At 33.7% G+C, this 26,237-nt stretch overlaps 4 protein-coding genes across 4 annotated transcripts; 2 read left to right on the forward strand and 2 right to left on the reverse strand.

Annotated features, from left to right (window-relative positions):
- The first annotated feature begins 577 nt into the window (after nucleotides 1-577).
- On the forward strand, nucleotides 578-3,653 carry LOC110733473 (U-box domain-containing protein 1-like). The gene is given in 2 exon segments (XM_021913526.1): nucleotides 578-2,185; nucleotides 2,188-3,653. Coding segments are annotated over 2 exon segments (1,953 nt in total). The 5' UTR covers nucleotides 578-1,095; the 3' UTR covers nucleotides 3,051-3,653.
- Nucleotides 3,654-3,768: 115 nt separating this feature from the next.
- Nucleotides 3,769-14,027, reverse strand: LOC110733472 (UTP--glucose-1-phosphate uridylyltransferase 3, chloroplastic-like). The gene is made up of 17 exons (XM_021913525.1): nucleotides 12,761-14,027; nucleotides 10,899-11,076; nucleotides 10,662-10,811; nucleotides 10,358-10,519; nucleotides 10,102-10,274; nucleotides 9,927-9,993; nucleotides 7,780-7,943; nucleotides 7,465-7,623; nucleotides 7,188-7,279; nucleotides 6,999-7,093; nucleotides 6,519-6,596; nucleotides 5,848-5,943; nucleotides 5,676-5,750; nucleotides 5,509-5,600; nucleotides 5,264-5,426; nucleotides 4,748-4,808; nucleotides 3,769-4,184 (listed from the first exon to the last, which is right to left on the reverse strand). The coding sequence occupies exons 1-17, from the start codon at nucleotides 13,483-13,485 to the stop codon at nucleotides 4,072-4,074; spliced, it is 2,643 nt and encodes an 880-aa protein (XP_021769217.1). The 5' UTR covers nucleotides 13,486-14,027; the 3' UTR covers nucleotides 3,769-4,071.
- A 1,916-nt stretch (nucleotides 14,028-15,943) lies between these two features.
- On the forward strand, nucleotides 15,944-17,872 carry LOC110733701 (GDSL esterase/lipase At2g40250-like). The gene is made up of 3 exons (XM_021913787.1): nucleotides 15,944-16,570; nucleotides 17,029-17,302; nucleotides 17,679-17,872. The coding sequence occupies exons 1-3, from the start codon at nucleotides 15,944-15,946 to the stop codon at nucleotides 17,870-17,872; spliced, it is 1,095 nt and encodes a 364-aa protein (XP_021769479.1).
- Nucleotides 17,873-18,731: 859 nt separating this feature from the next.
- LOC110733265 (two-component response regulator ARR10-like) lies at nucleotides 18,732-21,030 on the reverse strand. The gene is made up of 5 exons (XM_021913281.1): nucleotides 20,473-21,030; nucleotides 20,300-20,376; nucleotides 20,082-20,118; nucleotides 19,828-19,936; nucleotides 18,732-19,688 (listed from the first exon to the last, which is right to left on the reverse strand). The coding sequence occupies exons 1-5, from the start codon at nucleotides 20,795-20,797 to the stop codon at nucleotides 18,998-19,000; spliced, it is 1,239 nt and encodes a 412-aa protein (XP_021768973.1). The 5' UTR covers nucleotides 20,798-21,030; the 3' UTR covers nucleotides 18,732-18,997.
- Between the last annotated feature and the right edge of the window lie 5,207 nt (nucleotides 21,031-26,237).

The raw sequence follows: 26,237 nt of genomic DNA on the forward strand, positions 1-26,237 counted from the left end.
GGGTATTTGGGACCATGGTAAACATTTTAGCAATTTTTATATTCGGGCGAAAAATTGTCAAAAAATTCCAAAATGAATAATATTTCTACTCTTGGTGACAAGGATTTGGAGAACCGGCAAATTATTAGGGGTGTTGCTGTTGTCTGATGCGTTAACTATGTGAATTCCAGGTAGGTAGTGCTAAACTGGGGTTTGATATGGGTAGGTAGTGCTAATACTGGCGTTTGCTATATAGGTAATTAGAAAAGGGAATGAACAAGCTTGATTCTTTTATTGCTGTTTGTAATGTAATGTCATTTTAATCATTTTCTTCACCTTGTTCATACCCCCAAACTCCCCAAACTTCTTTATTGCTGTTGGTCTTATTCCAAGGTCTAACTATTGCAAATTTGGCTAACATTCATATCTCACATAACAGGAAACTTCTCAAGTTGAAGTTTCAAATATGACATATTGCCTGAGGTTAAAGCATTAATCTTTGGTTCGCCTCATACGTGGTCATCAACATAAGTCGTTTTCATTTAGACATTTAGTTGTGAGAGTTTCTAACAAGCTCACAATATGATCTGATCGGCATGATTCCACTGATTTTAAAATTTCAGTAGGTATTGTCTTTTGTCTAGATGTAATTGTAGATTTGTGAATTGTACGAATAGTTTTAGAGCAATTCCACCACCATTAAAAAAAAACAAAACACCTACGCATGAGGTTCTTCATTTTCTATACAGAAATATTACAAGTCCTGTTTTTTAAAGGCCTTCATAATGCCAATTATAAGCCTGTTCCAAAGACGACCAACATTGTTTAACGTTTTCATTAAGCAACTTTCCAACCACCACGAATAATGCCTTGAAAACTTATCGCAGTCACCTGAATCAAACCTTTTGACCACAGGCTGACAAATTGTAGGTTGTCTTTTTGACAGCATCTCTTGCTTATTGAACCAACCAAACAAAACTCTAGTCTCTTATAAATATTTATAATAGCTAGTCAAAACCGTGATCTATATTATAATTGATCTTAGCAATTTGATAAGGTCAACAAGCAAGCAGCCAAAGAAGTTGATAATCTGCAGCATAAGAACTGAAAAACACCATGGATAGATCTTTTCAACCTCTTCCAATGTTTGCAGGCTTTCCTCAAACAGCGTCCTTGATAGCATCGTTGATCATGATATCTGAGGAGATCTCCTCAATAAGTAATCTCCCTCCGATACAAGTAAAAAACATCTTAGCCATTACTCGGAGAATCAGACTGCTTTCTCCTTTGTTTACAGAGATGCAAGAGTTAGACATCCCGCTTCTTCCATCTGCAATCCTGTGCTTTATTGAGCTCTTGTCTCTGATGACAAGAGCAAAGCTTCTGATCCAAGGATGCACTGAAAGTAGCTACCTGTGGAGCCTCATTCAAACAGAAATCTTGTCAAAGGAATTCGATGCAATAGTGAAAGATATCAGCAAAGCTCTTGATATATTATTACCTCTACAATTGATGAATATAAGCATAGATATTAAAGAAGTGGAGCTTATGTGCAATCTGGCAAAAAGGGTAGATTTGGTAGTTGATCCCAAAGAGTTGGAAAGAAGGAAAGAAGTGCTTCAGATAATAGCTACTTCGAAGGAAAAGAACGATAAGAGCTATGGTTTCCTAGACATAAAAAGAGCAAGAGAGCTTTTGAGCAGCATTGGCTTGAGAAGTTCAGTTGACTTTGCTGAAGAAATCTCCAAATTAAAGGCAGAAGCAGCAAGTCAGGGAGGTACAGGTGGACCTATAGTTGTTTCAAGAATAAATAGTCTCATCTCATTACTTTCATATCTCAGGTCTATGATTTTTAGTTTTGAAGATAATGAAACCACTCTACTCTTGAAGCAGAAAACTGCTGCAGAAAATCTTGCTGCATCAACATCTTCATCTTCACGAGCAATACTGACAGATGTTCCCAATGAATTCCGTTGCCCAATTTCACTAAAGATAATGAGAGAGCCAGTCACAGTAGCAACTGGATACACTTATGACCGATACTCAATTTCTAAGTGGAACAATTCAGGGCGTAGAACATGCCCGAAGTGTGGGTGGAAGCTAACACACATGGCTCTAATACCCAACTACAACCTGAAGAGTCTGATCCATCAATGGCACCAGGACAACAATATCCCTCTAAATGAACTTACAACCTCTTCCTCAGAGCATCAGAATTTTTACTAGGGAAACTTGCAACTGCATCTCCAGAAATGCAATGTAGAGCGGCCTATGAGATCCGATTGCTAGCAAAAAGCAGCATGGAAAACAGAAAAATAATAGCTGAGGCCGGAGCAATTCCATTTCTGGTGAACTTACTAAGTTCCCATGAGCCAGCAATGCAGGAAAATGCTGTGACTGCATTGTTGAACCTGTCCATCCACAATGACAACAAAATTTTGATCATGGAAGCTGCAGCACTTCAAAAGTTAATACTTATTCTAGAATATGGAAAAACCGTGGAGGCAAAGGAAAATGCAGCTGCAACAATTTCAAGTTTGTCAATCATTGATGATCACAAGGCAAGTATTGGAGTACAACCCAGAGTGGTAACAGCCCTGATACGTCTCTTGCGAGAAGGCATCACGAGAGGGAAAAGAGATGCTGCAACGGCGCTAATTAACCTTTCACTTTACAATCCAAATCAGAGGACAGTAGTACATGAAGGGGCAGTACCTTTGCTTATTAATATATTGACGGATGAAAAGGCAGGAATCACTGATGATGCCTTGACACTGCTTGCATTGCTCTCAGGATCTTCTGAAGGAATGGAGGAGATCACCAGAAGCAAAGATCTCATAGCCTTTCTTATTGATGTCCTGAAACTTGGATCTCCAAAAGGTAAAGAGAATTCAGTCATTCTTCTTTTGGCTTTAACCAAAGATGGAGCTGAAGTTGTGAGACATTTGGATTCCCAAAGCTTTTCATTAATCCGGAGATTGGTAGCTAAAGGGTCATCTGAAGCTCGAGAAAGGGCTAGTCTGTTGCTCAGATTACTCATCAAATGCTGCTCCAATCCTGCGAATCTTTAGCATAGAAAGTAGATGAAGAAAAATCAAGAGCAACAATAAAATTTTCATACTTCACTTCTTGTTAGGGTTAAAAACCTATTTTCTGCATCGATTAAAATAGAATAATAAAAAGATCTAAACTGCTCAGCTGTAGCAATTCAGGTGGTGTGGATTCTTATATAAATACAAATTCTTTTCTTTAATTCGCTTTCAGGAAAGCAGGAAAATGAGTGATATGGGTATGATTGCCAATTTGCTTTCAGTACAAACAAATACTACTTGAAAGAAAAAAAACAAAGAAAAATTATATAAGATAATCATTGTATGCAATTGGTAGCTCCTCTATGATGATTAATGTCATGAGCTTTTCAAAAAGATAACAGTAAGAAAAGAAACTGCAGAAAGAATAATGGGAAGATTGGATAATAACATTTAAAGAAATCATGTCACCTTACAGAGCAATGATAGAGATATGCTTATTTTGAAGGCTCCATCTCCTTCATGTACAGCAAAAGTTGGTCCCTATATATGACAGAATGTAGAGGTATGCCACAGCTTCAGAAACAATGAGGCCTTCAAACTCTTGGAGACTGATGAGTTCAATGAGTTCAACAGGAATAACATACGTCTGTCATATGATGTCATGTCGTCATAAAAGGAAAAGTTACACACTACTAAGCAACATATCATCAAAAAACATATAAATTATGCATTGATATAGGTAGGATGGAATTTTAAATCACGAGAACTACATAACATTACTTCATTAATAAATAAAATTTACAAACAATTATGATATTTTACATATCATGTACAAGCAGAGGTTAAATCATAGAATATGTGCGTTGAGAGATAGCGAGAGGCCAATTTTAAAGGAGATACAAGCCAATCCTAATCTCTTTTATAGCACATTCGCAAAGAATGCCGTGTGAAGGTTCAACTTCTGTTCAACCAATCAGAGGATACAGCAGAACATTCATCTCCCAAGTTCTTCTGTGAACAATAATTCACATCGGTGGAAGTGAAGAATGCAGTTAGTGCATCACAATTCTACCATTTCCAACTTTACATGTGCTCCATCCATCTTGTAATTCCAAAACCAGCTTCCAGTATCTTTCTTAGAGTCTTCAATAGGGTCTAATTGCAATGATATACCTGCAATTAGCAATAACCCCATTATATAAGTCTCCAGGAAACCGATTAGTGAGCAAAATCGGCAAAATTTATGGTTTTCTCCAATGTCTAATCTTAAACTTTGACTTGGACAGCTATCTTTATCAAACTTGGGTGTTGGGTCAAGGAAATGAAAGAATATCTTTGACTTTCCATAAAATATTTTTTTACCCCACAGCCAAGAATTACAATGACAAGAAAATCATAAATCCTATATTTAAAATGTCAATAGCTTCTCAAGTGAGCCCATCTTTCTGTCTTTGACAATTCATTTAAATCTTGTCTCCAGTATGAAAGAAAATACTAGACAGGCAGGCACATTCACAAGTAATACAAAAAAATAACTCCCAGCATCCCAATATTTCTTTTTATCTTTTTCATTCTCATCAGCTCTTCTCTCTATACCTTAGCACTAAATGTCTTACTTATACAAATCCATCCACCTTTCAAATTTTTATAACAGATAAAACTTTTGGAAAACTCAAGCTTTATTTTAGAACAGGGGGCATAAATAAGTAGCCATCAGAAAAATTGTTGCTACTAACCTGGATCTGCAGATATAATCTTTAACCTATAACCATCAGGAACCTCAAATAAATGATTTCCCTGCATCATGAACCACATGAACAAAAAGCATTACATGATAAATTATAAGTGAACAAGTGGAACTGCATAATCTGCTTTAAATAAAAGCTTTACAATGAGTAACAAAAGGAAGTGTCGAGATCTAAATCAACCAATGACATTTATATAATCTGATTCTATACTAATTCAGTCAGCAAAACATTGAACATACGTCAAACCTGTTTTAAAACATTCTCCATGCCAAAATATGTACTCCGCATCAAAAAAAAAAAAATGCACTTTTGCATTAAAAGCAAGGTCTTTACACATGCAACAGTCCAGACAGAGTTTCCTCTCCCATTTCTACATCAGGCAGTCATGATAGATACACTAATGACAGCTATATGTCACTCTTTCAGTCTTTCTCAAACAAAGTGTCATCAGTTATGACAGTGATATCATGAAGTCACATGAAAATTTCTGATTAAGTTATTTACCTCTAGAGTAACATCAGTAGCCTCAAATTCAGCATTTCCATGCAGCATAACTTTCAAACACTCATTCCGATGCACTTTGTGCCTCCAGTAAATATTTTCTCCAGATTCCCAGTCAATTCCTTTGTTCAGTACCTTGACATTCTGCAACTTGCACTTTGCACATCTAAAGAAATCCATAACATAGGTTAGCTGAGTTTGCATACTTTATCTCTTTGTAAGGCAATAGAAATGGTTGCAAAAATCACCTGTGACCATACTCTAACAGAGGTTCCCCACTCTCATCAGTCTTCATAGTGCCCATCACATTTTCAGCAACAACAATCATGCTTCCATCAAGCTGAAAACGTAGCAAAGTCAGCTTCAACAACAAAGATTCTTAAGACTCATTATACTAGCTTCTGTCAAGTAACACCTGAACATCTCTCCAGAAGAATTCAGCGAGCTCAATTTGCAACTCTGAGCCCTTGGAGATGGAACCTCCTTGAAACTGGGAATGAAGACAGAAGGCATAATCAGATATTGCATATGACAAAGATGGATTATTTGACAAAGAGCTATTAAGCTTCAAGGAGAATATAGCTAACCTTTTGCCTAGAAACCTCCCAAAGAGGGCCCAAAGCAGGATGCAAAAAGATGAGATATGGTGGACCAGCATTCATGTAATTCTCATTTCCTCCCACCTGCAAGATACATAGAAATATAGAATGAGTTCCAATCACTAACATTGGTCAAGATGCATAATATATTACAATTATGATGCCTTTGGTAGTTTCTTCTGATTTTTAATTCAAGGGAAGTTTTCACCATTTCTTTCTGATTAAAGTATTATCCCATGGCAAAGAGAAACTAGTAGGGGCCTTAAAAGTGAAACAGATTTCAAGGAAATAGAGAATTTGTTACTTGGTTAGCAATAAATCCATTTGAGACTAGCAACAAAGGACACAAGTTTGAGCAAATTTCCAGAAGAAAAGAGAAATCCTACTGATCTTCACACACAAAAATTTACTTACCCTAATTAGTTAATGTAGTTCTACATGACCAAGAGAAATATCAGGTTTAACAAGAGTAGGCACAAAGCATTGTGGCATGTGGTAAGCATCATTAAAATGAGAAGTGGCTAATGGGCTCACAGCTAGCAACTTTCCTTATTTTCTAGGAATTAAATTTCCTTGAAAAAGTCAAGTCTAACAAAAGCACCATAATTATATTGTTTATCACGAGAAATTATAAGCCAAAGTCACCAAAACTGACATACTTCAGGAATTTTTATATTACAGTAGGAAAGGAGATCGTAGGCATTCCTCGTAATATCCAACAATGCTCCATCTGGAGTCTGCAAGAAGCAGAAAAGATATTAGCTCCTTCATTATTAATCCATGCTTAAGCACTTAACGCTCCATATCTAAGCCAAACAATAAATGGTTGCATCACTGCAGAGGTTATACCCCAATACAAAAGTAGGCTCATTGAATTTTTTGGTGTTCTTCAAGGTCAAATTTTCCATTGCTTATTTTTATTATTATGTTAGCACACAAAATTATTATTATTATTTTTTTTTTTTATAAAAAAAAAGTCCTACTGAGACAGAAAATTGTAATTTTATACCATTAATAATATCACATAATCACTTGCACATACAAATCTATAAATCTTTTAACAGATCAATGGTAACAAATAATGGACTTCAGCATTTAAATTAAAACAAGCCTTTAGTTTGGGAGAGAGGATAGTTTACCTGGTTTAGCGACTTACCACCCTGCCTTCTTTTTTTCTTGGCAGATGAGGTGACCCTTCTTCGTTCATTATAAACCATAAATGTATCTAGGACATCTGCTATCGTCGATTGATATTAGAAACATATATATGGAAAACAGAAATTAATGAAGGTAAGACTAAACTCAAAACTACGAAGGAAATAGTGGACCTTCTTTTACTCCATAACAACGAGATGGATACGTATTGCAGAAGTTGTCAGCAATATTTTGCATTGTGCATTCAAGCCTGCCACCAGAAACACTGCAGCATGCACACAAGAGGTAAGGAGAGCCATAACTAAAGTTAACCCTCCCTGCCCTAACTTGAATTGACTTAAACTAAAAGGGGTAAGTGTGTGCATAGAGGCACCACTTCGCATTTCTTTTCTAATCTGTTTGTAAATGACATAATTGTGTTTTTGTAGCAAGAATTATTGGTCATCATACCTGTGCTTGATGCCATAATGGTCCACAAATTCAATTTGTTTTTTAATATTTAGAACCAATCCTGGTAAACTGCTCTCATCATTGTGTGATCCAACTTGCTCCGCAGAATGCAAATCAACATACAAAATGTTTGTATTGGCTGGGAACTCCGCTAGCATGCTGGGGAAGGTAGAAATCAGGATAAAACACTTTTTAAAGGTTAGAGATAAGAGTAACAACTAACAAGGAATCACGGATATATATACAGAGGGATAACTGTATTAATAAATTAACTAATCAGAACGAAGATTTAATGCTTATACACAGCATTTTAACCTCTTTGATGAAGAAGCTGCTGGGATCCCAAATTTATCGAACTCAGTGTATTCAATGCATGAAAATCCATAAGCCCACTTGCCGCTAATCTCCTTCTTCTCAACGAGAACATTAATTCCTTCAGTAGCCCCAGCAGTCCTCTGACAAGATGCAAAGCCTAATTTCTGCACAGATAGCACGTATAAGAAAATAATGGTATAAACACAAAAGGCTTAGGAAAAGAGGGAGGAAAAAAAAAAGATAAGATAGATGCCACCAATTCTACAGAAACATAGAGTATGTCCAAATCCTAACCTTTTACAACTTTTTTTTTGGTAGTTTGTTCAACAGCTGCCATCACAGCAATAAACCAAAGCAACAGATAAATAGTCTCTCAATAGTGTACTTCCTCCGCTCCCTTTAGCGCAACACTTGAAAATTTACACTTTTCACATTCTTATAAGTGACCCTTAATTATAGTTTGATATGTTGAGCAAAATATAGTCATGTGGAGGGATCTTGTTAGATTTGTCTTAATTTATACTTTCACAATATCTGATTTTTATAATTTTTACTTGTATATTATTAGAGATACGAAGGGTTAAAACTGAATAAATTCTTTTGGATTCACCTACTTTACTAGATACTAGATGTAACACGGTTCTAGTAAATCATTCTATTTTTGTATATTTATGAAGATCATTCATTAGATATATGGATTTTTTTTTTTAATATCATAAGATAATTTTTTTAATTTAACACTGAAGTTATGTTTTGTTGTTTTATTTATTTTATGTGACACTTGAATTTAAAATTCAAAACCTTATTCACTAATTTTGCTTATGTGACAATTTAAATTTTTAATTCAAAAAAGAAATGACAAATCTCGTTTTTTTATTGATCAAAATGAGTCTTTTGCCTATGAGTTTATTTAATATACTCGTTCTGTTTAAAATGTTAGTCTCATTTATAATCGTTTAACTATTAAAAATTATGGGAAATCAATCATATGAGATTTAGTTTTATTCGTTACATTATTAAAATTGAAATTTTATAATATTTGTTAGGGAGAGATTAAAGATACGTAGCATTTGCCATCAAAAATTTGCATCCATATATGTAAAAAAGATATTACTTTCAAAAAAAATAAAAAAGATATTACTTAGTTTTTTTTTAATTTTAATTTTAATTTTTCTCTATTCGTAAAATCAAACTTTTACACTATTTTTTAGGAAGAGATTAAAGACATTTGCGATTAAATTTTGCATCCATATATGTAAAAAAAATAATTATTACTTAGTTTTTTTTTTTTGTTTTTTAGAAAAGATAATTATTGGTTTTTAAAAGTGATTTAAATTTTAATTATAATTATTCTCTACCTATGTGTCAAAATTCGTAAATCCTATTCGTCACTTTTGCTTAGGTGGCGAGTAAATTTTTTAATTCTAAAATAAATTATTAATCTAATTTTTCATTTGGCGCGTCAAATGCTCTCGAAAAATGCCTACTTTATTTATATATATATATTAGATTAGATTTTTATTTGGATGTATATATAAATAATAAAATTTAAATCTCTATTTTATTCCCCTTTTTTTCGTATATTTTTGTTTTTCTTTTTTCTATTATACTTCATTCTTTTTCATTTTATATTTATAAATATTTTATATTTATAAAATATTTCTAATGCACTTTCATGCATTAGCAAGCATGAAAGTGGACGGAGGAAATATAACATTACCAAGAGATAACCCTAGGATAATTCCCATAGAGCAACTAAAGGAGGGCAAGACATAATACTTCTATCATGCAAAGATTCACAACATATGGACCTATTTGAAAAATCTTACCATGATTCTCAACCACAAAACCCATGGAATAGTTCTTTGAAATGCATAAACATCTAATTAGTGAAAGAATTTGGAATTCATTTCGTTCAGTCAAAAGAGGTATTGAAGTTGGATACTTGGATTACATTTTTATAGAAAAACAGAAGTTATCAGTTAACAACAGCATGTCACTCTCAAAGTTGCGTCATTCAGGTGTCTACAGTTCAGCCCTAAGGTCAAACGGGATGAAGATAGCTAACCCTAGTTGGAAGTAATACACAAAAGAAAAGGCACAAACTTTATGTCATATAAACATAATCAGCAAAAGGCAAAACAAACCTTTTTGTGGTGCAAACCAACTCCAGCCAAAGCCAGTAGGGTAGAATCTGTTGCAGCCACAACATTACTGCAGTATAATTTAAATTGGTTACGTACAGAGATGAAGGGAACAAAGATAGCAAGAGAAAGAAAAAATTTCAGAACTTAGATCATGAAGATAAGATTCTTAGCAAACCTGACTTGCCGAACAGTTGCACCTCTACGTCCATGATTCCGAAACCATTGGAAGACACCTTTATCATAAGCAAGCTTCCATATTACCCCATGACCTCCTGGCTTGCAAACTGGAGTGAATGGTTCAGAAACCAACCATTCCCCATCTTCGGCACTGATGGCTGGAACAAGAGGCTGGCAATACGTATCATCAGATTGCTTAAAACAAAACAAGCTGAGCATCCAAAGAATTTTCAGAAGGAAAATGCAAATTACACCTGCTCAAACAGTTGAAATGTCGATCGACCTCTTCCAAACCATTTAAGTTTCTCACAAAGTGAACAGATGCGTTCATGGTTATTCTTTGCAGCACTTGTCATGATAGCAACAGGGGTGATGCACTGTTGTCCATATAGCTTAAAATACAAAAATTCTCTTGCCTTGAAGCATATAAAAGAAGACACATCAAAAAAAATGTATTAAGTTAAGCTGAAGCATAGAAGAAATTACAATCAAGATGGATTAAAAGAAATTTATGCAAATAATTTGAGATTGATTACTAATGTAAGAAATCAATTTTACCTGTAGATCCCTAATTAGTCCTTCCAGCAAAGTCCGTCCACAATACGGCAGCATAGCCGCAGGAAGACATTCACCCGTTTCAGAGTCAACGAAACCAAGCCTATCTGCAGCGCCACCCAGAGGATAGATTTCACCAAGATATGGCAAACCCTGAAATAAATCAAGTGATAAACACCCTGAAACAATTTACAAATTCATCTTTCCATATAAAGTAGATATCATCAGTAAAATCCCAACCTCGATTCCCCATATAGCTGCTTGTGATGCGTACTCTGTATTTCTTGAAAGATCAACCCCCTTGGGAGAATGAATTTCCACAAATTGGCATTTCATCGACTCTTTCATGTGCTGGGAACTATTCATGGTTTGCCCAGTAACTGACTCGGCAAGAAGCTCTAAAATAGTTAACTGGTATCTGCCAACCAAATTGTGCCCCACATTACTCAGAGAATGACATGTTGACTCTGTTATGTAATTAATCACCCACAAAATGCATGAAACTGAATTATGCAAATATTAAGAACTATTAGCATACATTCACCAACATTAAGTGTGACTATACTGTTTTGAATATGAGACATTATATGATCAACCTCTACAACTTGCACCAGACAATACCCCGTGAAGGTGAAATGCTCAAATATCCATCTAAAGAACAGGACTCTGATAAAAGCTTTTTAACTCTAACACGAACCACAGCCATCACCCCCCCCCCCTTTCCCTCTTTCTTTTATTCCCCAAAATTCTAATTGGCTTTCAAATTATATGCTGGGAACTTTCACCAAAATCCCAATCAACTACAATTAGAAGGCTATCATTTCAAAAACCAACCACTAAATACACAAATCCGCTTATTTCCATATTATTTTAGAATGGAACCTCACTTGAGGGTCACCTCTCCTCATGTTATGAGCCTTGACCCAAGGCCTAACATCTAATATCAAAACTGGGCTAAGTACAGATGCAATTGTGGACTCATGGTACAGTTTGGTGTAACAAGTGGATGTAGAACTGAGCATGCTGGCGTGGTTATGAAGGCCTTCGGAGGCAATAATCTATGGTACTCTTGAAGGATCGGTGAGTTACCCTGGTAAAAGCACACGTAAGAACCAACTTTCACATACATTTTATTTTATTCCTTGACTCCAAACTTTTCTAACTTGCCCCTAGAGGGAGGGACTTTGCAGCCCATGACACTATTACAGTGATTACACTCACTAATACCAAAAATCACTTTTGCCTTTTGGACTACTAAGATGTTTCCATTTGCAAAATTGTCTCCTGCCTGTCCATGGTTTGAGTATAAACTCGACAGGAGCTTATTAGAGATCTCAAAATCTATGGTTATTTTCAATGCATAGATCTATCTCTACTCCAAACCTGTCATACAGCTTGGGTGTTGCTAGTTGGCAAACGGAACTCCCTGTCCACCCTTTATTTCTTTGCTATGCATATGTCATGCCAACACTTATATTGGTCAACAGCATGACAATTCTTATTTTTAGGAAATTCTATACCATAGTCAATAGAATCCCCATATTAAGCTATTACCAATTACCTAAATAACAATACTATTCTACCCTACAAGCCAAATTTGCTCCAAAAAGTAATTGAGCATAAATTTCTTGTGTTAATCTCCACAGTCAACTTCAACTTTGATGTTCATAAATTCATAAGCAAACCACTCTTTGCTTCTTGATTAATTATCCATTTTGCATCCCTCCTCATTAATTATACAACTTTGAAACAAATCAAGGTCACTCCATAACATTGTAGTTCGCACAAGTAGATTCAGGAATTCAAGTCTTGAAACATTTTTGTGTTAAATCAAAGTTTTCCAATTATATTCAATTTTCACTACAAATACATATCTTCAATAAGACTATAAAACTGCAAATAATCATCATAGCTAAAAATCAAAGAATCCTCTACCTTAATTCAATTTTCTGCATACACACATTGACACATTCCCGCTATCTTCATCACTCATTTGTCATCATCCAACTAACTAAAATCATACTGCTGATGCATAAATGCCATAAAGAAACACAATAAAACGAGTTGCGAAATCGAAAATTTTCCAAATTAGGAAAGCTTACCCAATAATTCCACCAATGCAATCATAAAACCTTTCCATTTCAGCCAAAGTCCTCAACAGCTTCTTCAGAGCAGCAATTTCTTCCTCCGTTAACTTACTCATCCCCATCTTACCATTCCCTGCACCACCTCCCACCATATCCCAGCTCTCAATCATCTCCGCCAACGAAAACAACGCACTCTTCAACGAACTTCGACTACTCTCAAATTCTCTCTCCTCGTCTTCTTCCTCCATTCCATAGCTGATCACATGCTCCTGCCCCGCCGCAACAACACATTTGATCAAATACATCTCAAACGACTCCAATTCAATCGATTCCAAAACCCTAGAAAAATCATTCCGACTCGAATTGAAGAATCGACTAACTCGCGAGTCATTATCAATTACTCGGTGCTTCCTATCTAAACTCTCAGCCTTTGATAGCTTCGACTTCAAGCTTCTTAGCCGAGCAATCTCCTTCTCGAAATCAAACTCCGGCGCCGGTGTCGCGTACCCCACCGGCGCCGTCGAAACGCGAGTTACCAGCTGCGAAGAAGCCGAGGAAGAAGAAGAAGAGAGAGAATGAGAAGAGGAGAGAGAAACGAGGTTGAGTTTCCTCAAATGGAGGAAAGTAGAAGAAGTGTGATGATAATATTCAGTAAAGTAAGAGAGAGAATTTCTACTCCTGTGATTGTGAGAAGAAGTAGTGGCGACATGGCTAGTGTGCGGTGAAATTGAAGACGCCATTGTTGAAGAGAGGAGAGAGAAAATGGAAGGTTTAACAATGGCGGAAGGTATTTAAAGAGGGAGGGATAATTGGATTTTGGGAGGAGATGCTGGAAGAGGAAAAGCATATACCGAAGAAAATTGGAGGGGAGGAGAGAGAAAATGGGTGTTGCCAAAACCATATCTTGCTTTCTACTTTCCGATTGGTTGAGTGATTTTGGTTTCGTTTTGGGGGGTCATTTCGTTGTGTGCATTCTACACCTGTACGGTTGTATCATTGTATCTCTCTCTCAATTTTTTTAATTTTATTTTTTAAAAATTTCATTTTTGTTTTTTTTAGGGGAAAATTTTCATTTTTGTTAATTCTGTTATGTTTCTAATGCTATATTTTCGTCTCAAAAATGTTTTCTTGGTTTGTTTTTTCTGGTTTTAAATAGGTTGGGATATTCGGGTATCTTTGAGTAATTAGTCGTTTCCTCCATTGAGATTTTTTATTTTAGGTGTTCATGGAATTGTTGCATATAATTGACATTAATCGCATGGTCGTGTGCTCATCGTATATATTATAATCATGAACTATATTGATCAAGCGTTATTAAGAATATTAGATAGACAAAATAATTGGTTTCGATTAAAATGAGGGGCGACTTTTGAGTATATGATACGGAGTACATGTTATTCATGTGTAGGTTTTGAGTTCAATTTAATATGTCGTATTTAAATTAAATGATGGTGGATATGTGACATACAAGTATAATTGAGATTGCCAAGTTAGATAAACATATATACACGAAACGATGATCAACTCACTCCAAATTTCCGATAGGGAGCTTCATGAGTTGTACCGTTATAACAACCACCCCCATCAATTAGATACTTGAGGACTTACAAGGGTGTAGTTTTGTTAAATAAGGGTTTGGGCCGCACCCGTTACGGGAGAGTGCAAGTCCACCACTTTACAAGACCAAGGAGGTTCCACCTCAAAACCATATGGCAATGAAGGGAGTAGTCCCTTAGCCTTATATTGTGGTGGTATCTCTTGAATTCTTTCAATGTGGGATTCCACCACTACACTCCCCCTTTTTAATGAATTAGTGTGGGACAAGAGAATGCTCACATGTGGGTTGTTCCTGAACTCAACACTCCCACTCACATGTGAGTTGTCCATAGTTTTTGGCCCAGTATACTTTAGCCAGTAAGGCCCCAATCGTGAGATCGTGGGCCTGGCTCTGATACCATGTCAAATACGGGTCTAGGCCGCACCCGTCACAGGAGAGTACCAGTCCACCACTGTACAAGACCAAGGAGGTTCCACCTCAAAACCATATGACTATAGGAGGAGTAGCCCCTTAGCCTTATACTGTGGTGGTATCTCTTGAATTCTTTCAATGTGAGATTCCATTACCGCTACACTCTCCATTTTTAGTAAATTAGTGTGAGACAAGAGAATGCTCACATGTGGGTTGTTCCTGAACTCAACAAGTTTTGGTGAAACTAATTAGCTTTACAAAACTATGTACTTCCACGGTTTCACTCCACCCCAATGTAAGAGTTGTCCATTTGGATTATTAAATTATTTGTGATTTATTATTTTTGCATTGATTTTATAATTTTTTTTTTATTTTGTTTGAAAATTTAATAAACATGTAAGACCAACAAAAATTACAAGAGGTTATAGCTTAAATTAACTTAGTTTGAGAACGATCATGAGTCACCTTGTAAGTTTGTAATGTATGTGTAGCTTAAATTGTAAGACATGTGGATCCTCTTAGGATTTTTGGAGTACTTTTAACGTTGCAAACTTACTAATCTAGTGAAAACAAATTCACCGAATCACCGTTGTAGAATCATCGATTCATCGAACACGAGAGAAATAAGTTAAGACGTTAAGGGCCTTTAGTGAGTTTCGTCCTGGACTTTAACGAAACATATATGGGCCAAAAGACAAATTGGGCTTTAAAAAGGCTTTGCCCATTTAATATAGCCCAACCCAATAAATTCAGAAATTAAGAACAAGTAAACCAAACAAGCTTGAATGCTTGACAACAAAGAAACATTTTCTTTGCATTGTTAACTCCCGTTCATGCAAATTTTATATTCCTTTTTTATTTTAATTATCATCCATTAAATTTAAGTCCTAAATATAATTCTAACACCAAAGCACTTATCACAATCTAGCATTTACATGAAATTATAGGCAAGTTTAACTTGTAATTAAAACTCAATCCTTGGGATTTATTGTTTAGTTTCCTACTAATACTATGCAAAAGTATTCATTGAAAAAAAAGAATATAAGATAAACTCAAGGTTTGAGTTTACTATGATCCAAACTCATAGATAATTACTGATAAATTCTATATTATTATTAAATTATAATTTTAATTATTCACAAATTAACAAATAGTGCTATAATATTAAACCTATAAACTCTTTAAAAACAAATTCACTAATAACCTCCATAATCATAATTCTCACAAACATGGCAACAAAACTCAGCATCATGATGATCACCCTTACATTCATACTACTCCTTACTACCGCTACCTTGACCACTACCTTGGCCACCACGCAACCAATAACAGCTGTCTACGTGTTCGGGGACTCAACAGTAGACCCCGGCAACAACAACTACATTCCGACGGCACTCTTCCGGGCAGACCACCAGCCATATGGAGAAGACTTTCCTGGAAGAATCCCAACCGGCCGGTTCTCTGACGGTCGAATTGCACCAGACTATATAGCAGCCTCACTCGGTCTAAAAGACTTTATTCCGGCTTACTTGAACCGGACCGTATCAGACCAGGAATTATTAACAGGGGTTAGTTTCGCCTCGGCTGGGTCCGGTTTAGATGATCTAACGATTGGGATTACTCATGCGCTTGATCTGACGGCTCAGTTGAGTTACTTTGAAGAGGCTTTAGGAAGAATGAAGAAAATTGTGGGTCAAGAGAAAACGAGTTGGACCGTAGAAAATGCCATGTTTTTAATATCGGTTGGATCAAATGATATGTTGATTAATTACTTTGATTTGCCGACTCAAGCTTTGTTATACTCACCATCAAGTTACTCGGATCTTCTTATTTCTAGGCTTCAGTTTATTATTCAGGTATGTTATTGTTACGCATTATAAGTAATTACTGTTCTTTCTAATTACTTGATTAATTGTTTGGTATGTTATCTTGATTCAGTAATTTTTTTAATGTTATATATTAGTTAAATGTTAATGATAGTTGTGTGACTAATTAATGTCTCGAGTCTTTGACATATATATCTACCATAGACTACTCACTCGATCTTGTAGATGCTAACTAACTTTTAAAAAGACATAAATAGTAATTGATGAATTGAATAAGTTGATGATAATCCAGTTACAAAGAAAAGATAAATTGGCTTGGGCTACCAACGGCCTAGCTAGTATTCAGTTAGGGTTTTGGTGGACCTTAGATTTTAGGATGAATATAAAGATAATTTTATACATTCTCTATCATTTTTTTCCCAAAAAAATATATACGAGTTATTAATTTTTTTTTCTTCATATTTTCACTATTAATTTGGTTGTTACAGTCGCTTTACAACCTAGGAGCAAGAAGGTTCGCGGTGGCGGGTCTTCCACCACTAGGGTGCTTGCCAATCCAAGTGAGTGTTGGCAGCATCATTCCTAGCATGCATTGGCTGCAACGAGTTTGTGTTGATCAACAAAATTCAGATGCTTTAATCTACAATGGGAAGCTCCAATCCCTACTTATTGGGTTGCAATCTCAACACCCCAATGCTAGATTTGCCTATGCTGATGTTTACAATCCTTTGCTCGATATGATTAACCAACCTCAACCATACGGTAACTATTTTTCCGTCTATATAGTCCATTTATGTTATCATGTAGTACGTATACATGATTCGCGTTTCTTATATATACATATATATCTAGCTAAGTTAAAGTTTAAAGTTGTCACGTACATTAAAAAAAAAAAAAAGTATAGTGGATATAAACCTACTTTCCTGCTCGTAAATTCTATTCCATGTACATGTACATGTACATTACACATTCATACACGGTTAAACCTCTTTGTTGTTGAAGTAGCCACATTCTTACATTCCTAGCTAAAAGTATTATTGTTCTAGTAAGTGTAAAAACCAAGGTTGTATATTGTAACATTGTAGGTGAATTGAATAATACTCCGTATAATGAAATCGAAATTGTGTTATGAATGCAGGTTTTCAAACGACACTTGAAGGATGTTGTGGTACAGGAATACTGGAATCAGGCAGTCTATGCAATACACCGGTTTTGACTTGCTCTAATCCTTCAACTTATGTTTTCTGGGATTCAATTCACCCTACACAAGCTGCACACTATGTTCTTGCCAATGCATTGACTACTAATGTGCTTCCCACACTACTTAATTAACTAGATAATTAACACCGGGATCAACGAACAATACGAGTAGTAATCATACAAATGCTTATATTTGATCATAGCTAGTTAGGAATATTAGGCTTATACATATAGATAGTCATATTGGTGTGCATGCATAATCAGAAAATATATAGGTTATTGGTTTTATGCATGACAAATTATAATAGATATTTCAATATAAGTTCATTAGATATTTATTGGCCGGTTTTCCAGTCATTTTTCCTTTATAATCATCCATTTACTTATAAAATTAAATTTATTCAGTGACCTATATATCCCCAATATGCATGAAACATCTAATTTTTAGGAGTAGATACATGAATTTTCTATATAATTTTGGATGTATAATAGACACATGCTAAAAAATCACTTTTGAACACATATTGAATATTGATTACACATTACCGTGCCTAATTTTAAGCCAAATCATGGATTTAAGAACTTGCGGCTACTATATATAGATTATTAATCTGAAAAGAAAAGTAAATGACAACTAAAAGAAAGAATGTAAAGATTTTTCATTTTCATTTCGCAACAGTAATAATGCAGTATATATAATTAATCTGAAAAGATTTTTTTTCACAAGCATCTAATTATAATCCACAAATAATCATTTCTTGATATAAAATATCGAATCAACAACTTGTCTGGCTCAGATTAAATTATTAATTATACTATATACGAAGTATACATTTAGAAAAATAAAAATACAAACTCACACACACAATACATTTCATGCAAGCAAGATTCTGATGGCATTTTTGTCTTGTTTGAGACAGCTAAAAGGATAATTAATCATGCAAGCAAGGATTCTCAGTAATGAAGTATATCGAGAATTTTACAAAAATCAAAATATATTATTGTTAATTAACTAATGTAACTGGTCCTTCTTTTATGCAACTCTTAGCTGATATTCGATTTCCTAGACACTTAGAATATTTAGTGTACAAGCATGCAACCAAAATAGTGATCATATATATATAACAACAAAATATTAATATTAGTGCTAAGGACAAGTTAATTTGTCATTACCTTTGGTATATTATATGCAATAGATATAATTATCTACTTTTTGCAATAAAGTACATCAAGATCTCACTCATCAATTGTCTTCATTCACAAAGTCAGATCCAAACTTGTCTTTGTTTCTTGCTTGTTATTATTATTATTATTCATCCTACTACTTGCATCTCCTTCCTTCAACTTGCTAATGAGCTGGTCATGTTCCGAGGTAGATGATAATGGTGGTGGATATTGCAAAGAAAGTGATAGTAATTCATCACTTCCAATTACCTCTTTATCCTTGGTGTTTTTCTTGGTTAATGGATCGTCGATATCTTTTGTAGCTAGGGCAAGAGAGAGATCCAAATCCATAGCTTTCCTTTTCAAATGGTTATTGTTAGGAGTAGTCCCTTGCTTGATATTGATGTTTGAGGGTTTAAGGAAGTTCAAAGGGTTTGATCTCTCTTTTCTTTCGACGGCTACTTCTTGAGTTGGACTAATTGCTAGATTTAACTCCATGTTAGACCTTGGCTTACTTGTGGATTGACATGATGATGATCCGTTATTGCTTTGAAAAATTGGGGCTTTTTTGAGTGTTTGTTGGGTTCTCCAATTTGAAATTTGCCCTTGGAAGAGATTTTTGATACCGGCTTGATGAGAATTGCTATTAGTACTAGAAAACACCATCCTTTCCGGAAGAGAACCAAAATTCAATCCGTTTCTAGACCTATCGGATGAAGTCCCAATGTTGTAAGGAGCATACATCTGGCTCGTCGAATGACCTCTCCAAGAAGGATCACCATACCTGGCTCATTGCAATTATTTGAACAAATGTATAATTTAGTTTATGATAAATTATCAATCAATATCTTGATAAGTATATAAATGCTTCAATTGTTTGATCCATATATTTTGCTTATTTCTAGGGCAATTGGTTTTAGTACCTTAGACTAAAAGGCGATCTTTGATGATTGTAGCCTTGTAACATAGGTAGCTGGCTAAGGTTGTAGATATTATCTCTTCCATCAGCGAATAGCCCTTGATTGCTCAAAGCTTCTTCACAATAATCAATCGAGAACATCGAAATAAATGAAATTAGATAAGAATTTAATCTAGACACATAGAGAATAATCAAAGACTACAAAACCCTAGTTAATCTAATTTAAATGTTTTATAGAAAGCAAGTTAAATTAATTACCTTGATTTGATTCATCAATCTTTTTGCTTCTGTACATCTGAAAACAAAATACAAAAAATAAAACCATTTCAAGGAGTCAATATATAGCTAAAAACAGAAATTTAACATGAATAACTAAACAAAATACAAATTAGAAAGGACTTAATTAATAACTCTTACTTATTAATTAGATTGCTCATATTAAAAATTATCTAGTTGATTTGACTAATTTTATTTACCTGGAGATGACTCTTGACATGAGCAATACTTAGACCTTTGATATTCATCAACTGAAGAACCAACTTAGGTGTTGCTCCTACACAATTTCATCACAAAAACCTTAATTAATTAGTAAATTATTCACACCCTTAAATTGCTAATTACAAAGAGTAGTATCATTATTACTACTTACTTTCTTGTCCTCCTAGCCTCTCAACAGCATGAACAAAGCAAAGATGGAGATCCGGTGTCCACCGGAGCCTAGGCATCTTGGACCGGTTATACGGCCTCACGGATCCTGATGAGGTTGGCCCTTTCTTTTCATTCTCCTCAACGGTGCTCGTACTCGAGCTCGAGCCATTGATCTTGATCACCTTGCTATTGCTATCATTACTATTATTATCATCAACCTCTTCTTCCTCTAGTACCTTATCATCATCCTCCTCACACTCATCAATTCTATCATTGGAAAGGCTTGTTTTGGATCCTTCTGTGCTAGCACTTGCTGCCCTAATCATGATTAATCTCTTTACTTCTCTCACTAATCTTGCCTTTTAATAAACTCGAAAGGCGAGTTGATTATAGAATATAAGACTATTTGTTGTAGTTAGCTAGGTCTTTATAAGAGGGAATTATTGTAGGAAAAATAATGGAGTATGTATAATATGAATAATTAAAGAGAGGATTAGGAAGAAAATTATTCTTTTTTGAGAATGAAATTAAGCAGGTGAGGTCTTAGAGAATTTGGAGAAATTCCTACCATTATACTCTTGTTATATATATACTATTTAGTTAAATATATAATGTATAAACTATAATTTCTCTCTCTAACTACTTTATCTCTCTAAAAATTAAGTCTTTCTTTATGTGAGCTGTATGGCCTGCATTGCATGATGCTTTAATTAGCTAGCTAGGGCAAGGAGAAGGATATATCAATACTGCTTTACATATACGTCATGTATTTTGGACTTCATTTATTGGGTGTGTTGTTGGTTGTAGCTTGTATGAAGGGGGGAATTACAGGTAGAAATGAAAGTTGGACAAGAATAACCAGTGATATAAAGTTTAACAATTAGGTTTACAACCACGTATTATATTGAATATGTTGTGACTACTTAATTGCGACATATACATACATATGTCAGTTAGGTTAATTGGTTAAATTCTAAATAGCTGGTTACCGGTGCTTTCACTCATGCTTAGCTCTAATTATTTTATAATTTATTTTTTAAAACTATTTGATAAGCAATTCTTAGGGTGGCCTGGATCAATTATCATGGGAAAGGTGAAAAGAACAACTCTTACTTTTTCAATGATGTAGCTACTAGCTTACAGTTTAACCAATGAAAAGTGTTTTGGACATTCATATATATGAGCGTGTGTTGTGTCATGCACATATGTGTTGTTACCTTATTGACGAGTCTACAATCGGACTAAGGGATTGTTTGTAATCGTTTTTTTTTTTTTTTTTTTTTTTTTTTTATGTTTTCAGTTATTAGAGCTGATTAGATCGAGCTTGGAATGTAGAAAGCATTCTGGAAAAGTAATGTTTAATGTTGCTTTAATAATACGCTTAAAAGAAACTTGGTTAGTATTAAAACAAACAAGTGATTATATGATCTAATCTAGCTAACACCCATTTAACTTTTTAAAAATAAGTGATTTAAAGATTGGTCATGTAGAACTGTAGAAGTAGAAAGACATAAATTCAACACTTCCACAGTTACTCAAGTACGTGTATGTATGGTAGTTGATAATACATGATCAAATGCACATGTTATGTGACACCACGTTACTTAAGTGTATAAGTGTATTAGTGTATCTAAGCCTGAATGAGCACGATAACTTTGTTGTGTTGTGTAGTGTAGTATACATGTCATGTAACTACTAACTAACATATTAAAATATATGAGAATAAATTCACAATTTTCTTATTTTTTCATTGAGAGACTGACATACATTAACTATTTAGCATTACAAATAACCAAGACTAATTTGTAGTAAATTGTTAATTGTATAATTTGATAATATCGAAGCAATTGAAAACTAATAAATACTTAGAACATACATATTGTCCTTGTATAATTTCATTAAAAAGTATTATTGTTTACAAATTTCGAAGAAGAAGCAAATCCAAGGCTAAAGGATATTCAATAGAGGAACTCGATCACTTATCATAATCCCGTGAAAAGTATAACTAGGTGGCATTGCATGGCATGTATATGTTGAGAAGAAGAAAAAATACATGCTACAATTATTTTTATTATATTTATTTATTTATTTTAAAAAAAGGAAAGACAAAATAACAACTAAAAATCATGTGCATGTGGATGAAACATTAGAGTGGGGATTGAAAAGAATACTTTTGTTGGGTGTATCTTTGTCCTTTACGTCTATATTCACGGATCTCTCTCCCTCTGTGTTGTTTGTGTGTGTGCGTGCAAAATTAAAACTAATACTCGATCTTAACTATACTTTCTTCATCTTCTGCCTACCTCTAGTCAACGGCTATCGGCTTTGTATCAAAGGCCACTTAATTAATCAACATTGTCAATTGTGAAATTTCGACTCAGATTATTGTCCGTCTGATTTTCTTAAACGTACTAAGTATAAAGTGATAAATAACGTACTCACTCTATCTCTATTTAATAGAATCATTTGTTATTATTGAATGTATTTTCTCACCAAACTTTTGTTTGTATGTATTTGATAATTAAGAATAATGGTCAATTAATTATTTAAATGAAAATTATAACTAAGTTTAATTCTGAGTAATCAGTTTGATAGTATGTCCCAAAATAATTCCAAAGGAGCAGGGTGGGTGGCATATAGCTAGTTAAGTTAACAAGGGGGTGACATGGGAAGAAAAGGGAATAGTAGATGCCCTAATTCTCCATCTTATAGGCTAAAATAACAGCAACAACAAACATGATATCGTCACTGACAACTGACACTCTGACACCCAATATCTTCGCATCTCACTCAGCTATTAATTTAAATTCCAATACTACGTACTCTATTCATCTGTTTTGCTCAGCCAACATTAGTATGAACCAAAACAAATGTGCACTTTCTAAAATACAATTAAAGAGAAAAAGTTCACCAAAAATATGAGCTAGGTATTCTGAGTATTTACCATATTATTATGTAAAAAATTAAAAAAAAAAAAATCATTTCTACAGTACACAAAATATGTTCTTATTAAATAACATTAAGGTATCAGATTCTATATAAAATGATGAGAAATGTATAAGTCATGGAGTATTTCAATTTTACTAGGTGTGTATATAGTTGATTCAAGGTACCATAGCATTTCGTGAAAAAGTCCTTCATCACTAATTCACTATTTATTCGAAATATATTGTGATTTAAGGGTGTGTTAAACTCACTTGAATTTCACTTATGTTATCTAAACTTATTAACACTTATTTTTATTTTTAGTTGAATCGAATTTGAGTAACCATCATTATCAGAATTTATTTTACTAAACCTATCTTATTTGAATTGTATGCTATTCTAAGATTTAAAATAAGTGATAATAATGTGAATAGAACATGACCTAACCTAGACTTATTTCATATTTTGGTCAAATTGAAATTAATTAGACAATATTAAATTTTGTTGTCTACTTGTAATACATCTAAAATATAAAGATAGATTGTTGATGGTTGTCTATGAAGTTGTAGATATTATAACGTTAGACAGCACATATGTTTTGTAAAAATTCTGAATTCGTGCGGCTAAGTCTCTCTTTGGCAAGAATGCAATGAACTAGTTGACTTCTGACCGAAAGACTTTTCTTAAAGTAAAGACATTCGCATGAAATAAAATGAAATGAATTAAACTTTATAAATATTCTGCACTCGTGTATGTATTTCCTTTTTAATGCTCCTTTATTTAATTATTTTGCATGCCCAAGTATTATTGAACACCCAAAAAAAAAAAAAAAAAATCTCAACTCTACTACTTTTTGTACACGAATTTATCATAAACTAGTAATTTTTACACTTAAAAAGGGTTTATACTTTATAATTTATTGAATTGCTTGCTAACTTTATTAATTAATTTATTTTCATATTTGGCTAAGTTAATCACGGATATCCTGAGGGTACAAAAGTGAGCCGTCCAAGTAAATCAAGGTTGTATAGATATTCTTTCTTGTGATTTGTTTGATTTGTCAATTAATCAATTTTAAGTAAAATTCTACACCTCTCGTCTATGAAATTTTTTCTTAGCCTCAACATAATAATAAAATTATTAAAATAATTATTACTTTTTTCTTCATCTTCTTTTCCCTCCACCACAATCAACAAGACTAGGAATTCGATTTATACTAGTCTACTAATACGCAAATTTCATAGAATATAATGAACAATTTGCTCCGATCCTTTGGAATGTGAGATTTAAGGTTATCAACGTGTTATTAAGGCAATGTGGAACAATAATACTCCATTCATCTGGATTAGTTATTGTCAATATCATTACATTACTAGTTCAAATTAAATACATTATTAACATTATATATTATTTATTTAATTTAATTAATGTTCTGTGATACATTTAATTTTATGTATGTTTCCTCAAAAAAAATAAAATAATAATTATGTTATTTTTTTAAAACTAGCTACTCCGTATATGTTTCTACGATGACATAATATGCATCATACAAATACGGGATGATTTACACTTTGTCAAGAATTAATAATCACATTGTCTTAAACTTTCATAAAGTCGTAATGAAGAAATGATATATATATATATATATATATATATATATATATATATATATATATATATATATATATATATATATATATATATATATATATATATTACTTGTTACAATAGTTGTCTTACTTCTTCAACTCTCATGCACTCTTCACATATATATCCCTTTTTAAATAGGAGTAATACATTTCTAATTAAATTACTACGAGGTATTATGTATGATTCTTATTTATATATGTATTTATGCATATATTCATATAATCATACATTACTTGTACGTACCAAGTATAAGTCGGAATTTAAAAAAAGGGACATACAATTAACTTGATGATGACAAAGTTGTAGAAGCTGGAAAATAGATGCAAATTGTAGAAAAATGATGGAAATGTTGGTAAGTGAGATTGAATATTGAGCAAACATACAAGCTGTAAAGTCAACTTCCAACAGTTCTGTTGTCATATTATTATTTCGCTCGATATTTTTTTAGCCCACCAACTCTAAATTAAGACCTTTTTAGTTTAAAAATTCGTGACCCTATTTATGCGGATCTTCGTATCTGCTTACTATAGGTATGTCTGTCTTTTACTCTATTGTTTATACACTTCTAAGCTCTAATTATACTTGGTATACTCCAACAGTACTTCGTATGTTCATAAATATATAGGAGTACATTTTTATTAACAAAAATAAATAAATAAATAAAATAATAAAATAATAAAAATAAATAATAATAATAATGATAATAATAATTATAATAATAATAATAATAATAATACCCTTCTTATGAGGAGAAAAGCTCTAAGTATATAAATATTTAAGGTTAGATGGAGGACCTGGACACAAGGTCATTGCTTGAAAGTAAAGGGGGAGGTAAGGCAATCCCACTACGACACTACTTTCAAGCATTTTTTAGTTGATGGGGCTCGAACTCGTGACCTCAAAATTACAAGGAGAGTTCCCCACCAATCTTTGCTTAGGCAAAAGCTCTAAGTATATATGTACTTGTATTATTGTATGTGAAGCATGTGGTGTATGTTAAATATTTTTTCTTTTAAAAAAAAACAAATTTAAAATTGTTTCGGGGGTTTTTGTCCCTCGGGAGAGTTGCAACACTGAAACTGGATTCAACTGAGGACGCATGTACCTGCAAAGCAAACGGACCTCCGGATGGTTGGGGGTCCGCCTCCGAAGATTAAGTCAACAAACGTTCGGAAATAAAATGTGCGGAAG

This window comes from Chenopodium quinoa, unplaced genomic scaffold (assembly GCF_001683475.1).
Source record: "Chenopodium quinoa cultivar QQ74 unplaced genomic scaffold, ASM168347v1, whole genome shotgun sequence".
Lineage (NCBI taxonomy): Eukaryota > Viridiplantae > Streptophyta > Magnoliopsida > Caryophyllales > Amaranthaceae > Chenopodium > Chenopodium quinoa.